The sequence below is a fragment of the Lonchura striata genome, chromosome 32 (assembly GCF_050655825.1).
Source record: "Lonchura striata isolate lonStrDom1 chromosome 32, ASM5065582v1, whole genome shotgun sequence".
NCBI lineage: Eukaryota > Metazoa > Chordata > Aves > Passeriformes > Estrildidae > Lonchura > Lonchura striata.
The window spans coordinates 764,680-778,217 of NC_140734.1; the positions used below are offsets into that span (position 1 = coordinate 764,680).

General features: G+C 53.9%; 1 protein-coding gene across 1 annotated transcript; it reads right to left on the reverse strand.

Moving 5' to 3' along the window:
• Positions 1-1,361: 1,361 nt before the first annotated feature.
• LOC146764597 (serine/threonine-protein kinase pim-1-like) lies at positions 1,362-3,333 on the reverse strand. The gene is made up of 4 exons (XM_085564104.1): positions 3,194-3,333; positions 2,623-2,989; positions 1,769-1,948; positions 1,362-1,511 (listed from the first exon to the last, which is right to left on the reverse strand). The coding sequence occupies exons 2-4, from the start codon at positions 2,876-2,878 to the stop codon at positions 1,405-1,407; spliced, it is 543 nt and encodes a 180-aa protein (XP_085420230.1). The 5' UTR covers positions 2,879-2,989; positions 3,194-3,333; the 3' UTR covers positions 1,362-1,404.
• Positions 3,334-13,538: the final 10,205 nt, after the last annotated feature.

The following is a 13,538-nucleotide window of genomic DNA, read 5'->3' on the forward strand; positions in this document are numbered from 1 at the left end:
GAGAGAAACCAGAAACCACCCGTCAGCTGAAGGCTCCTGTCCCCTTGTCCCAGCTGCCCACAGAGCCCAGGCCATGCTGGCTCTGCCCAGAGCCGTGCCCAGAGCTGCCCATCACTGCTGCCTTTGGGAGCAGAGCAGGAGGGCAGGACATTCCCAGCCTGCAGCCAGCCACAGCACATCCAGCCCTCAGCAGCTGCCCAGAGCAGGAGACTCCTTATGCTTGTTGCCATCTCCCAAAAGCTCTGATCCCACCATGCCAAGCAGACGGGGACTCACCTCACACCATCCTCCGCTGGGAGAAAAGCTGGTCCCAAATGATGTCCTCAGCCTTCTCCAAGGGCACGGCCCATCCATGCTGCAGCTGCTCCCAAGCACTTCCCAATCCCGACTGGACCTTACATTGAACGCTTCCTCAAGAAAAACAAACAACAAACTGTTGAAAAGTGAGTAGAGACAAGGGGAAACAATAAAAAAACTCTTATCTCTGTCAGGGGTCTGAGGAAGGCCCAACCCCCACATGCTAGGGAAGATCCCACCCATGGGGGAGAGAAGCCCACACTTTCTCTCTTCCCTCCTGCACTGCCTCCCAAAATAACAATGATCCCAAAGCAAACAAGGGATGTGGAGCAGCCCAAGCCATTCCTTGCCTGCAAAGCAAAGCAGCCTCTGCACAGGTTCTAGAGTCCCACCTCTGCTCCCACCATGGGGGTTTGTTTGTGTTGGGCTGGCTGCCCCAGCCCCAGCCCCAGCCTCAGCCTAGGCCATGCTGGGTGGTGGGAGCTGTTAGCAGGGCCAGGAGCCAACTCCCATTTTGTATCCACCCCAACCCATGCCCCCAGCCCTGCCAAAAAACAGCTGGGCAGCCAACTGAACTTGCATCTGCCCCAGAACAAGGAGAACCTTTTGTTCCCAGCCAGTCTGAGCAATGCCCAAATCTGGGAGCATTTCCCCGGCTGTGGACTCATCTGCAAATTCGCTGTGGAGCCTGGCTTTGGAGAAGGTGCCAAAAGTTCATCATCTTCAGCTGCCAGTGTCCAAGTTGAGGAAGAGGTTATCATCCTTGATGTTGTCCTCGCTGTCTCCAGCAGCCCCACCTGGTACAGCTTCTCCAGGTGGTCCTTATCCTTCCCTGGGGGTCAGACCAGGCTGTCAGGGCTCTGCCCAGGGCCCCAGCTGTCAGGCAACTGGGACAAGCAAAACCACCTTGGATGGCAGCCACCAGTGCTGGGCAGAGCAGCTCAGCTCCAGCACAAGGGCTGCGTGTTCCCACCAAACAACCCTAGTGCATTGATATAGGCAGGGAAAAAAGTCTGGGTTTCCTTGCTTCTGATTGCCAGGGCATGTGTGGAGCTGTAACTTACCAGGGCCCTGCAGCAAAGTGTGCATGAGGCTCTCTCCCTTCATCTATGACAGGTGAATATCCTGTATCCATGGTTCACAGAACAGGTCTTCTAAGGAAGGTCTGTCCAAGAAGTGCATGGATAAGCACCACCTGATAAGTTCTTGGCACTCTGGGCAGAGAAACCAAAAACCACCGGTCAGCTATAGAAGGCTCCTGTCTGCTTTGCCCCACTCTTCCCATGCCCAGGCCATGCTGCTTTTGTGCTCCCAGCTGGGCCTAAACTTTCCCATCAATTCCCTGTTGTGGAGGAGAGCAGGAGAGCAGGACATGTGCCACCTCCTCAGCGGCTGCCAGAGCGAGATGCTCACGAGCCCACTGCTGTCTCCCAGCACTGGTATTCCCCCGTGGCCAGAGATGAGGATCCACCTGGAGAGAGCCGCTGTGGCAGCGAGAGCTGATGGTCCCAGCTGATCTTCCGGCCCCTCCTGAAAGGGTGCTGCCCACAGACCATCTGGTGCAGCAGGATGCCCAGGGACCAGATCGTTGCTGCCTCGCCATGGTACCAGCCCAAGCGGGCCCATTCCGGGGGGCTGTATGACAGTGTTCCTGTGGAATATAAATGGAGTTCATCAGGGGGATGCTGCTGCTTCCAGAGCCTGGCCCCAGCATCCCTGGGCATGCAGGGGCTGCCCCAGTGGCACACGGGATGACTACTGCACTCTCGCCAGCACCTGGGATTGTGTACAAACTCAGGGCTGGACAAGAAGCCACTGGTGTTGGAAGAGGGCAGCAGAAGCCCCAGCAAGGCCTGACCATGACATGTAAAGCAAAAACCCACTCAGGGCTGGGGGAATAAACAGGTCCTTATCCTCCCTGCCTGCAGTGCCCCAAAAATATTATGAAGGCAATATTTTATGTTTTCATAAAATATTATGAAAACAAGGTGAGTGGAGCAGTCCAAGCCCTTCCCCTCGCCTGCACACCAAACTGGCTGGTGCACTGGTCCTGGCCCCCTCCTCTGCTACCCCCACCCACGGGTGCTTTTGTCAGGCTGGCTGCTGCTGCTCCAACCCCAGCCCCAGGCAGAGTGGTGGGCAAAAACTGCCAGCAGGGCTGGAAGATGCCTCCCCACCCAGCCCCGCTAAAAAGTAACTCAGGTAAAGACTCAGAACCCTGACTGGCAGCAAAAGGGAGAATCCTTGCTGCCACACCCAGCTTGGCCTGTGAGATGTTGGGCCATGAGATGGTGGGACCGGGAGCACACCCCTGCCCGGGCTCACCTGCAAAGTCAGTGTAGGCTGTGTCTTGCAGATAGGTGCCACAGCCAAAGTCGATCAATTTTGCCTGGCCAGTGGCCAGGTCAACCAGGATGTTCTCTGGTTTTATATCACGGTGCAGGACCCCGCAGCTGTTGCAGTGCCGCACAGCCTCCAGCACCTGGCGGAACAGCTCCCGTGCCACCTCTTCACACAGGAACCTCCGTGCCCGAATGAAATGCAGGAGGTCCTGAGACCGCTCCGGCCGCTCCAGCACCATCACGATGCTGTTGGGGAGCTCAAGCCACTCCAGCAGCTGGACCACACCAGGGAAGCCAGTGGACACCTTGTCCAGCAGGACGATCTCCAGGGGTGCGCTGGTGCCATCGGGCTGCAGGAGGACCACGGTGCCACCAGTGGGACTGATGTCGTGCCAGGGCAGGGGAACCCCTCAGCCAGCCCGGGATGCTCTGCGCCCTGCGCTGGCCCCACGCCCGCTCCCCATCGAGGCGTCCTGGTGGCTTCCCCCATGCCGGGCCTCGCCTCATCCCCGCCCGGCACGGCCCGGCTGTTCCCGCTGGCCCCGCTCACTCACCAGCTCGCCCCAGCGCCGGACGCGGTTCCGTGGCACCCTTTTGATGGCCACCTGCAAGCCAAAGGCAGCAGCGGGCTGAGCTCGCCGCCCGCCCTGCCGAGCCCCATCCTCCTGCTTCCCTCTCCTCCTCCTCCGCCTCCTCCTTCTCTTCCTCCTCCATCATCCTTCTCCTCCTCTCCCTCCTTCCTTCTCCTTCTTCTCTCCCTCCTTCCTTCTCCTCCTGCTCTGCCTCCTCTTTCCTCCTCCTCCTTCACTTCCTCCTCCATCCTCCTCCTCCTCCTCTCCCTCCTTCCCACTCCTCCTCCTCCTCTCCCTTCTTCCCACTTCTCCTCCTCTCCCTCCTTCCTCCTGCTCCTTCTCTTCCTTCTCCTCCTTCTCCTTCCTCCTCCTCCTCCTCCTCCTCCTCCGTGCCCGCCGCCGGCCCCGCCGCTCACCGGGGCGCCGTCCGAGAGCCGCGTGGCTGCGAACACTCTGCCGAAGCCGCCGCGCCCCAGCAGCGAACCCACTCGGTACCGCTCCTGCAGGGCCTCCTGCGCCTTCCCTGCGGGCGGGACGCGGCTGTCAGCGCTCGGCCCGGGGCCAGCAGCGGCCCCCGAGCGCCCCCCGAGCGCCTCGGGCCGGCCATCCCCGGGCCTTCGGTCTCGGCAACGGGACACGGGAGGCTCGGGGCCGGCGGCCGCGCTGCCGAGCGGCGGAGCTCGGGCCGGGGAAGCCGCAGCGGGGGCGGCGGGAGCGGCCGTGCCGCGTGTGTCCTCCGCGGGGCCCGGGAGGCGCCGGCGCCGGGGCCGGACCCTGCGGCGGGGCCGGGGCCGGGCTCGGGCCAGGCGGAGCCAAAGGGCGGCGATGCCGGCCCAGCCCCAGGCACTGATGCCCGCCCGGCAGCGCCACCGCCAGCACGGCCAGAGCCGGGCGGAGGCGAGACCGCGGCGGGGCGGGCGGGGCGGGGGACGAGGCAGCCCCGCCCGGGGCCGGGGGCGGGCCGGGGGCATGGCCCGGCCCGGCATGGGGAGAAGGAGGCGGGGAGAGGAGAGGGACACCGGGGAAGGACACCGAGGGAAAGGTGTCCGACAGCGGGAGAGGGAGAAGAGAAAGAGAAAGAAGAGAAAAACTGCTTTTGCTGCCGCTTCTGCCGCCGCTGCTGCCGCCGCCGCCGCTGCTGCCTCTGCAACTGAAGCACCGAGGCCGTTTGTCCGCGTGTCCGTTCCCCGCTCGCCCCACGAGCCCCACGGCCGAGCCCCGCGCGCCCCGGGGACAGCCCCTTCGTCTGTCCAGACACGGGAACTTTGCAGTGTGGAGCCCAGATCCAGAGTCCTGACTCCTGCACACTGGCAGAGGAATCCCCTCTGCTGTGTCGCTGCTGTGCATTGTCCTTGCTGAGGCTCAAACACCCTTGGGGCACATTCCCTTGCTGTAGGATTCGTACCTGACCCAAGCACTGCACTTATGTCTCCAGCGTTGCTTTCCAGTAAAAACAGGGGAAGGAAAACTGCGTGTAGCTCATGGTATTTTAGAGTGTTTATAACTTGCTAAATGACCCATCTTAGAGGTGAGATCCATTTGGAATTCATGCCATGGAGAAGTCGTGCAACATGGAAAAGGGGAGCATAGAAAGAAAGAGGAAAACATCTTAGATACTTTCTTTCATTTTCATTGCACTTCTGCAAAGCTGTTCCACTTCTCCAGGAATCTTCTCCTGTCTGCTCTTGACAAGAACCTCTCATGGAGAACAAGGTCGAGCTTCTGTCCCAAGATTTGCCACCTGCTCCAGCTTCTCTTGGCTTTCCACACTGCACTGTGTATGCAGCACGACTTTTGCAGCAAAGCAGGCCAAATGTTTAGAGAACTTTACATGTCCTTTCTTTTCCTGGGGGGCTGGGGAGTTGTGCCACTGGTGAAGTGGCACAATTGTGACTGTTTGTCCTGGTTTAGGGCAAATTTTGTGAGGAAACCTCCAAAAGGAGTCCGTCTACAAATCAAGTTCAAGCAGCCCCTCTCCCTACTATTTCAGGAGAAGACTTCCCTGGAGAAAATGGAAAAAATCAGTTTATTTAACAAGTAAAGTGTTCACAAGCATGAATAATATGAAATAAACCCCCTCAGAGTTCTGAAGAGATGGCAATTCAGAAAGTCCTTTTTGTGGGTTGTAGTTGGCTCACTCGGTCTCTTCTCAGTCCCTCTGGCACTGGAATGCAGCTTCCCAGACCTCAGTGGGCCACAGGTGTGAGCTGCCAGTGTTTTTCTGGGTTTTCAGTCCAGAGCAGGTTTAAACAGTTCTAAGAAAAAGGAAAGTCTGTGATGGTTATTAAATTGTTCAAATGTTCAACTCCTGTTTGTTGGCAAGAAACCTTTCTGTGCCTCTGAGTGTCACCATCCCTGAGCCCAAAGGACACAAACCTGATGAGTTGTGGTTCCCACTGCAGGGGCACTTGGGACCTTGGCTCTGCACAGGAGAGCTCTTCATCCACTTTCTCTCTTTTCCTCCCTCTGGGCATGGAGGAAGCTCCTGACTTCAGCCTGTGACTCGTGTGTGGAAAGAGAAAATCTGGGCAGAATCGGGGCAGGGTGGGTTTGGGGGGACCTTGGGATCTGTGCTGGACACAGAAAGTGTTTTCCATTGCTCTGAGACTGGCTACTGTGCCAAGTGGATTTAATAGCCAGCAGAGGAATGACTTCTGCATTTGATGGAGCTTTGCCTTCCCTTGGCTTTGTTGGCTGACTAGAAATGAACATCCCTCTGTGTCTCAGGCAGCTCTTACTCCAAGGAAAGCAGGTGGGGGTTGGAGCCAAGGAGCTGAAACCTGCAGGTGCAGCCTGGGCTGGAGGGAGCTCAGATTTGCACAAGGCTGCTCTGAGTGCCAGGGCTTGGATGGGGGAAATGGTGGGGTGGGGGTAGGGACAGAGTCTGATGGATTGTCAGCCATCAAGGGTCTTGATTTTCATATCTATTCCAACTGCATGAGGAGGTACTTGAATTAAGTGTCAAGTGGAGCTTGCACATATTCATTTATGTGGAGTAAAAAAATGAAACAGGACCTAACAAATCTTTTCTGTGTCTTTGTAAAAATAAAGCATTCACTTTAAATACACTACTAAAGCCTGCCTAATTAATCACAAAATATTTGAAAACTTAAATCAAATTATTCCAAGAGGCTTGGCTTGTTCAAGTATTCTGAGTGTTAATGAGCTTTGGGGCACTATTTCTCCAGTGAATCTAACTCAGAGTACACAAATTATTGTAATTCCTTTTAAATGTCTCCTTGAGAGAGTTGCTTGGGGGATGAGGGTCAGGGCTTGTGTGTCCTGCTTGGCACAGCCCAGGCAGGGCTTTCACAGCCCCATCCCACACTCCATTTCCCAGCTGGAGCCGCTGGTGCCTCTGAGTTCTGCTGCGCCAGCCCCAGGGAGGACTTGGGGTCATTTGGTCTCTCAAGAGCTGGGCTGGGAGCTCCAGAGGTGGCTGTGGAGCATTGCCTGTGCTGTGCCAGGGACTGGCAGACACTGCTGGGCTGGGATAGAGGCTCTGGGGGGATTGGGGTTCCAGGGCAGGGCAGTGCTGGGGTTCCAGGGCCGGGCAAGGCTGGACCTGCCCCTTGCTCCCCCACACACAAAATGTTCCCAGCCAACAATCTCCTCCAGTCTTTCACACCAGGCAACATTGGAGGTGAAATCCCAATTCTGGACATGGGCACCTGGATGAGAAGGAGAATTCTGTTCCATAGGAAGGAAAGCACAGAGCCCCAGTGTTTGGAAGGCAGATGAGAGCCTCACAAAGCCAAGGTTGGCCAGACTTGTCAGGAATGGCAGATTGTCTGCAGGCAGCCTCTGGATATAGGGAATTTTGGAGACAGAATCCCAATTTTGGCCATGGGCACCTGGAGAAGCAGGACAGTGTTGTAATGCGGGCAGCCTCTCTTGCCGCGATACCCCGAGCAGTGGAGTGCTGGGCGGTGAGAGGGAAGAGAACGGGCGGCTGCTCCCCCTGTGAAGCTCTGCAGTCCCACTTGGTGTGGGGAGGCAACACAGGACTTGGGGGCGAACAGGAAGGTTTTATTCAGTGAGCCCCAAGACCCTCTGGGGAGGGCGAACAAAGGTTTTATACCAGAACTCAAGAGGCGGGGTATAGGAACAGCAACCAGTGAGGGTATGCCTGGGGAAGAGTCTAAGGAGGGACTAACATAGCACAAACCTATCAGGGGAAACAGGGGAGAGGAGTAACACAAAGTAACCAAAAGGGTGTTGAGCCTCACTAAATAGACAGGGAATGCTCTGGAAGCAGGGGAGGAGGCTACGAGGAGTGACAGGGAATGTTCTGGGGAAAGGGGCAGGGAAAGGGAGGATTGACAACTTGGAGGGGAGGGGGGTAGGGAAGAGCTTGGGAAGATTGACACCTGGGGAAGGGAGGAGACTGGTGGGGGAGGTTGAACATACACAGAACAAATATCAAACTAAAGAAAAACACACAACAGGACAATTCTTTCCCATAGGAAGGAAAGCATGGAGCCTTCCCCAGTGTTTTGGGCACAGATGAGAGGTGACCCTCATGAAACCACTTCCAACCAGACTTGTCCTGGCAATATTCCTATGGGAACAATCCCTGGATAAAAGGACATTTGGACGTAAAATCCCAGTTCTGGCCATGGGCACTTGGAGGAGAAGGAGAGTTCTTTTCCACTGAAAGGAAAGCAGGGAGCCCCAGTGTTTCCTGTCCCAGTGAGCCCCAGTAGCAGAGAAAAGACCTTTAACATGCCAAGGTCAGCTGGACCAGTCAGGCAGTCCACGGGAGGCCAAACCAGCCAGACCTGTTCTGTGTTCCTTTGGTTGCATGGGGCCCCACAGTGACAGAATTGCTCTTTAATTACAAAAAGACATACAGTATCACAATGGACCCTTGGTTCAATGGGGTCCCACAGTGCCACAATAGCCCCTGGGTTCCATGAGACCTCCTAGTTTCACAATGGTTCCAATGATTCCATGAGGCCATGGAGTGTCCCAATGGTCTCCATGGTTCCCCAGGCCCCACAATGACACGTGAGTCCTCTGTTCCATGAAACCCACAATGTCACAATGGACCTTTGGACCATGGGGGTTTGCAGTGTCACAATGGTCTCCTTTGGCTCCACAGTGTCACAATGGACCACTGATGACACGAGGCCCCACAGTGTCACAATGGTCCTCTTGGTTCTGTGGGGACCCCAGGGTCACAATGGTCTCACTGGTTCCATGAGGCCTCACAGTGCCACAATGCTTTGCTGATTCCATTAGGCATCATAGTATCCTAATGGTCTCCATGATCCAATGTGTCCCCCAAGTGTCACAATGGTGTCCATTGTTCCATGGTGCCCCACAGTGTCACAATGGCCCCTTGGTCTCACAGGCCCCACAATGTCACAATGCTCCCTTGGTTCCATGGTTCCTGTGCTGGTGCATTCCCTCCTCCCCTTCTCAGGCCGCCCTGCCAGCTGAGAAATCCTCACTGGGCCTCGGCCTTGGCCAGCAGCCCCTGGGCTCAGCTCCTCTAGAGCTCATCACAAGCACGCTCTGCTCCAGGCACTGCTGCTGCCCAGCCAGCTCCTGGCTGCTTTAGGAGCAGCCCTGGGAACTGTTTGTGTTCCCTCGGTGGCACAACATCCCTGTTCTCACCCTGCCAAAGAAAGCTGCTGATGCCAAGTGCTGCCAGGATGAAACATGGCTGGGACTGCATCCCCTCTCTTGGGGCCCTACAAACAGCGCTCCAAAAGGAGCCCTTAGAGCTCTCCTGGGCCAGCGACTCCCTCTGAGTGGGGCCTCTCCGAGCCGGGAACTCTCCCGTTTGCTGAATTCGGGGATCCCCAACAATGAGGGAGCCTGGGCCAATCCCCCCACTTCTCCAGGCTCAACCCTTCCCTGCAGGGGAGATGCCAAAGCATCCTCAGGGAGCATTTCCCTGCCCTCAGGGGAATTTCTCAAAGGTACCTTGCACTGACTCTCTGTGTCTGTGTGCACACAGGAGTGCCTGTGCTGGGAAATGTGGCAGAAATGCTGCTCCCTGAGGGCTCTGAGTGCCCTGGATAGCTGAGCCTGTCAGGCCTGTAAGTGATGTCAAGTGATGCAGCCTAAGCTAAGTTAAATGCTGCTAAGAGTTGTTCTTTTGCTATAAGTTATAAGCTGAGCTAAATAGTGTTAAATGATATTCCTCTGTTAAATTGAAAAGTCGTAGGTTATAAGTTATGTTAAATACTGTTCATATCTGTTCTTTTGCTAAATTTTGAAGTTGAAGGTAGAAGTTAAGGTTAAGGTATAAGTTAAGTCCTGTTAAATTTGACCTCTGTTCAGCTTTTGGCCCATATTCCTTTTATCCTTGCCCTCACTGTCCTATGTGTCCCTATGCCACATAAAGGGACAGTTCTCTGATCATTTCTGGATTGATTGCCTGAATTTTGTTTGGATTTGTGGTTGATTTGTTTCCTAGGCATTCCTTAAGTGTGAAGTGTTCAGTCAGGAGCAGAGTGACTCTTGCCAGGGAACTTTGTGGTGCTGTCGCTTAATATTAAATATGGTTTTTGCTGCTCCCTTGCCGGGGACTTTTCAGCGCTCTCAAGCCCTCGTTGGTAACAGGGTGAAGGAGCCCTGGCCCAGGCTCTGGCCCTGGGGGACACAGGGACACTGCCAGGGGTCCCTGTCCCCCTGTCCCACCCCCCACAGCCCTGTGTCAGGCTCTGGGGTCGATCTCGTGGAACATCCTCTGGGGGAGGCTGCGGCGATGGGGGCGGGGGGACCCGGGGGGACAGGGGACCCCCCTATGCATGAGCAGTGTTGGACTTCTCTGGGGGAAACTGGGGCAGAGTGACCTCCTCAGTGAAATCACGCAGCCCCTGAGATGTCACACAGCCCCTGTGATGTCACACAGCCTCTGTGATGACACACAGTCCCTGGGATGTCACACAGCCCACTCTGAGATGTAACAGGCCACCTGGGATTTCATACAGCTGCTCTGTGATGTCACAGCCTACTCTTTGAGGTTCCAGTCTGCTCTGTGATGTCATAAAATCTGCCCTGTGATGTCACAGCCCAACCTGGGATGTCACAGTCACCCTTTAATGTCACAGCCTGCTCTGTGATTTCACAGTCAGCTCTGTGATGGCACAACCCACTCTCTATTGTCTCAGCCTTCTCTGTGACATCACGCAGCTGCTCTGTGATGTCACAGAGCCCTTATCTATGATGGCAGATTCTCCTATGTAGCCTCACAGCCCATTCTGTGACATCACACAGCCAGCCTGAAATGACACAGAAAACTTTGTGACATCAGAACCTCTCCTATGATATCACAATCTCCTCTGTGATGTCACAGCCTGCTCTGTGATGGCAAAACTCACTTATCATGTCACACAGCACCTCTTGGCCTCACAGACCCATCCTTTGATGTCACACCTTCAGTGATGTAACACAGCCACCCTATAATGTCACAGCACACGCTCTGACCTCACAGCCTGCTCTGTGATGTCACATAATCACATAAACATAGAATTACTGAGTTGGAAGAGACCTTTAAGGTCATCAAGTCCAACCCATGCCCTAACACCACCTCAGCTAAACCATGGCACTGAGTGCCACATACAGTCTTTCTTAAAACATATCCAAGGATGCTGACTCCATCACCTCCCTGGACAGACAATTCCAGTACTTTATCACCTCTTCCATAAAAAACAATTTTCTTAATATCCAATCTAAATTTCCCTTTGTGCAGCATAAGACTATGTCCTCTGGTTCTGTCAGCTGCTGTGAGGAGAAAAAGACCAACCCCCACCTGACTGCAACCACCTTTCAGGGAGTGTAGACAGTGATAAGGTCACCTCTGAGCTTCCTCTTCTCCAGGCTAAACAACCCCAGCTCCCTCAGTTGTTCCTCACAGGACTTGTGTTCCAAGCACCTCACCAGCCTTGCTGCCCTTCTCTGGATACGCTCCAGGTCCTCCATGACCTTCCCAAACTGGGTGGCCCAGAACTGGACACAGCACTTGAGGTGCTGCCCAACCAGTGCCGAGCACAGGGGAAGAATCACTTCCCTGCTCCTGCTGGGCACACCATTCCTGATCCAGGCCAGGAGCCATTGGCCTTCTGGGCCACCAGGGCACACTGCTGGCTCATGTTAACTGGCTTTAGACCAGTGCCCCCAGGTCCCTTTCTGCCTGGGCACTGACCAGCCACACCATCCCCAGCCTGTAATGTTGCAGGGGGTGTTTGTGGTCAAAATGCAGGGATGGCCACTTGGATTCACTAAGCTTCATCTTACTGGACTCTGCCCATCCCTCCAACCCTTCCAGGTCTCCCTGCAGAGCCCTCCTATCTTCCAACAGATGGACACGCGCTCCCAGCTTAGTGTCATCTGCAGATTTACTAATGAAAGGCTCAATCCCCTCATCCATGTGGTCAATAAAAACATTGAACAGAGCTGGCCCAGCACAGAGCCCTGAGGGACACCACTGGTGACTGTCCCCAGCTGGATGCAGCACCGCTCACCACCACTCTCTGGGCCGGCCATGCAGCCAGTTCTGAGCCCAGCACAGAGTGCTCCTGTCCCAGCCGTGGGCTGCAGCTTTTCCAGGAGTGTGCTGTGGGAGACAGTGCCAAAGGCCTTGCTGGAGTCCAAATAGACACATCTACAGCCTGTCCCGCATCCACCAGGAGGGTCACCTGGTCATGAAAGGAGACCAGGTTGGTCAAACACGACTCACACCTCCTAAACCCCTGCTGGCTGGGTCTGACACCCTGACATCAGAATGCAAAAGGGTTACAATGGGAGTTTGGAATATCCCATGCAGATGCTACTTCTATAGTGAGAGCTTGTCCTATATGTAGTCATCATAATGGGGGTCATGGCATGGGATGGGGAGTTAAACCTCGAGGTCTTTCATCTAACGAACTTTGGCAGATGGATGTTACTCATGTAAATAGCTTTGGTCGCCTAAAATATGTTCATGTTACTATAGCTACATATAGCAAATATCTCTGGGCAACGGCTCAAGCTGGGGAAAAGGCATTACATGTTATAAGGCATTTGTGTAGTTTTTTTGCAGTAATGGGAGTGCCAAAGCAGATCAAGACAGACAGTGGTCCTGCATACATTGGTGGCAGGGTGGATAGGTTTTTGAAATCATGGGGGATCAAGCACATTACAGGAATAGCACATTCTCCCACTGGACAAGCAATAGTAGAAAGAGCAAATGGAACTTTGAAGAGATATTTGGAAAAACATAGGGAAGTTGGAGATGTGCAGGAAAGGCTAATGAAAGTGCTCTTTGTTCTTAATCATTTGTGTATATTTGGGGATTCGGAGGTACCAACTGCAATGGTACATTATGGACAAAAAGAAATGAGCAAAAAGGACAAGGAAGTATGGGTCAGGTATAGGGACCTAAAACAGGTATTTGGCAGAACCCAGCAAAGGTCCTATATTGGGGAAGGGGATATCTTTGTGTTTCCACCCCTACAGGTTCACTCTGGGTGCCAGCGAAGTGGACCAAACTGGCTCTGGATGATTCATCTCGCAGCCCCCCTGGCGGATCAGGATCAGAGGAGAATTGAAGAGAAGCTGATCCACATAGTGGGACACCTTCTTCAAGAGATAAGAGGACTTTCCCCAGTGATCGATCAACTTTTGCCTTCAGAGTCAACTTTTCTGGCAATTGTTACGAGTGTTGAAGCTTTACAGACTGCTCATATACCGGGACCAAAGAATCCCGAGTGCCTTGGTTGTGGGAGTTTTAATTGTAACAGTTGGGTTGCTTTTATTTGTGGGGGTTGTGGAAAAACGTACTGGGAAGACCAAGTATTTTTGAAACTACATTTGTGGTGTAGAAATTGTGCCTTTCAAGCACAGGGAGAGACTTGGAAGGAAGATTTAATACAAGATACAGGCTTAGGAGTTGCTTTAGCTTTGCAGTTATTTGAAGTGCCAGAACAAAATATATTAGCTTTTTCTAGGTGGGAAGCAGAACACGCTCGTGATAGGTTGATTAGACAGGCAAATTCAAAAATTTTATCAACAAGGTGCCAAAAGCAGGTGAAGGTTTCTATAAGACCTTATTTAAGAAGACCAATAGTAGGAAATCCAGACCTAGAGTTAGATAGGCTTATTGAAAATGTGCAGGCATTAAAATTAAAATCAAAGTGGAAGTAATCATGAGGGTGATAAGGTGGATAATCTATCTTGTTCCTTTGACTAATCTTTGTTGTGAAATAATGCAATTTAATCAGCCCAGAGAAAATATTTGGGTAACCTTGGCTAACATGACTAATCAAAGTTTGCTATGCCTTAACTCGGGAGGGGTGACAAGTCCATTTCGCACCTGCTTAACAGGTGTTCC

Excerpts from the sequence above, each read along its gene's own strand:
- LOC146764597 (XM_085564104.1), bottom strand. The coding sequence starts at position 2,878 with ATGGTGCTGGAGCGGCCGGAGCGGTCTCAGGACCTCCTGCATTTCATT. Across the intron at positions 1,949-2,622 it reads AGCCTACACTGACTTTGCAG|GAACACTGTCATACAGCCCC; the intron begins GTGAGCCCGGGC and ends TATATTCCACAG. Across the intron at positions 1,512-1,768 it reads GCCACAGCGGCTCTCTCCAG|AGTGCCAAGAACTTATCAGG; the intron begins GTGGATCCTCAT and ends TTCTCTGCCCAG.